Source organism: Lindgomyces ingoldianus, assembly GCF_010093535.1.
Source record: "Lindgomyces ingoldianus strain ATCC 200398 unplaced genomic scaffold BDR25scaffold_2, whole genome shotgun sequence".
Lineage (NCBI taxonomy): Eukaryota > Fungi > Ascomycota > Dothideomycetes > Pleosporales > Lindgomycetaceae > Lindgomyces > Lindgomyces ingoldianus.
In genome coordinates, this window is record NW_022985163.1 from 2,058,510 (window position 1) to 2,060,626 (window position 2,117).

Consider the following 2,117-nt stretch of genomic DNA (forward strand, 5'->3'; position numbering starts at 1 on the left):
AAATGCTCTACAGCAGGTCTTCAGCACCTCTGTCGCTGTACCAAGCCTCATCAATCGTTGGATACTAGATCCTGGCTCAAACGCGCACATCTGCAACAACACCCAATACGGCTGGACCTATCGACGCGACGCAATGCCTGGAGAGATCGTATACGCTGGCCGCAGGGTTCATAGTGCGGTGCCAGGTGCGGTATCGAGAGATGTAGTCTTCTAGGCTTGGAATTGATGCAAGATCATTACAGTCCTCTTTCTCTATGATATAGAGCAGTGCGTTGGCTGCGAACTCTGGTGCTAGAGGCTTAATAGTACGAAGGAAGTCGGTTTGCACGCGGGTACCTTGGACATCTGGAAGATTCGCTCTCCTGCACTGCCCAACAGTTTGTAGCCATTCGCTCAGCCATGCGTCAAAATCCTTGTGTGGTTTCTTCTGAAGAGCTCGGTATTGCTCTATAAGTATCCTTTGGCGATTGGAGCTGGTTGGTGCTAGTTGACGTTTGAGCGCTACGAGTTTGTTGTAGGCATCATTGTGATCCTCAATCAGGAAGTAATGCTGGAGTGCAATTGTCCGAGAGATCTCTGCACTCACCCTAGCTAGAGATTTGCGCAGGATCTTGTACTCTGTGATTTTGCGCTCCCATTGATTGTGGTCAGCGGTATAGTCGGATAGGTTTTTTGCATCCATTTCAGATGGTTTGGTGGCGCCCGATTGATGATCGCTATATGTTGGCTCAACTGGTATGTCTCCTAGTATCATCACCTCATCTGCTGAGAGCTCTGGGTTGCAGTATTCCCAGACAAATAGCTGTTCCGCGACTGACCTTTGGAGGTAGATCCATCGGTCCCAGTCATTGGTTGTATTGAGGATGATTGTAGTCTTTGAGACTAGCAAATCAGTGAAATCTGTCATATTGATGACGTATGTCCTTGATGTGGATGTCCTTGAGGTGGACGAGATTGTCCTTGCGGTGGACTTGGTTGTCCTTGATGTGGACGATGTTGTCCTTGATGTGGACGAGGGTTGTCCTTGATGTGGACCTGGTTGTCCTTGAGTTGGACGAGGTTGTCCTTGAGTTGGACGAGGTTGTCCTTGATGTGGACGAGGGTTGTCCTTGATGTGGACAATGTTGTCCTTGATGTGGACGATGTTGTCGTTGCGGTGGACGAATATGTCCTTGAGGTGGACGAATATGTCCTTGATGTGGACGAATGTCCCTGATGTGCTCGACTGAGAGCTTTGGTAGCGTGCTCAGGAGATTGTAGAGGTCGCGATTGATGCGACTGGTGAAGTAGAGACTTTGAGTCGCCTCTTTGGACCAAAAGGTCTTAAAAGATACCTAAAGTGCTGCAAAAGAGCGACTTTGAGGTGGTAGGGTGTGACAAAGAGGTCACAATTGTACGCAGGGTGTCAAAGGAGCTCTCCCTGGTAGAGGTTTGAAAACAGCTCGATTGACTAGCAAGCGATTGCCGGGCTCATAACTGTGAAGCTATGTGAGGCTCCAGAGACATGAGGAACTGCATTGTATGTATTGCTCGAGGAGTCCTTTGCAGGAGTCTATATATATGCGAAATAAGTGGGTGGGTCTTGGTAACAGACTATGGTGCTGATGCATCTGCCGATGCATCCGACCATCGTGTGACGACACATCCGACACATCCGACTATCGTGTGACTATGCTGACGATGCATCCGAGTGTCATCATTGCAAACAGTAAATAATATTTAATGCATTATAAATATATTAAGACTTTATTAAAATATCTATAGGTTAACTTTTCTTACGCTTACTTAAAAGCTAGAGTAAAAAGTAGGCGTTGCACTATGTGCCTTACTGCAAAGCGCAAAAGTAAGTAACGTACCTAACGGGTTGGCCGGCCACACGGGTTAGCCGGCCACTTTTGCCAAGCCCCCACTAAAACCACCCCATTCTCTCGCAAAACAGCCTACTTTAGCCCTATATAAAGTAATACAACACAAGATATTATTTAGAGTCTACTTCTACTACTTACTTACATGTACGCAAGTTATGCCTAGTCTAATTACACTGCCTATATTTGTCAGATTGAAGCACTGTTTCTGGGCTTCCTGAGATGAATGATGGGTTTGGATGTGATGTATGG

General features: G+C 46.8%; 1 protein-coding gene across 1 annotated transcript; it reads right to left on the reverse strand.

Annotated features, from left to right (window-relative positions):
* Window positions 1-48: 48 nt before the first annotated feature.
* BDR25DRAFT_300211 (uncharacterized protein) lies at window positions 49-1,328 on the reverse strand. The gene has a single exon (XM_033689322.1). The coding sequence runs from the start codon at window positions 905-907 to the stop codon at window positions 77-79; it is 831 nt and encodes a 276-aa protein (XP_033554030.1). The 5' UTR covers window positions 908-1,328; the 3' UTR covers window positions 49-76.
* Window positions 1,329-2,117: the final 789 nt, after the last annotated feature.

Excerpts from the sequence above, each read along its gene's own strand:
- BDR25DRAFT_300211 (XM_033689322.1), bottom strand. The coding sequence starts at position 907 with ATGACAGATTTCACTGATTTGCTAGTCTCAAAGACTACAATCATCCTC.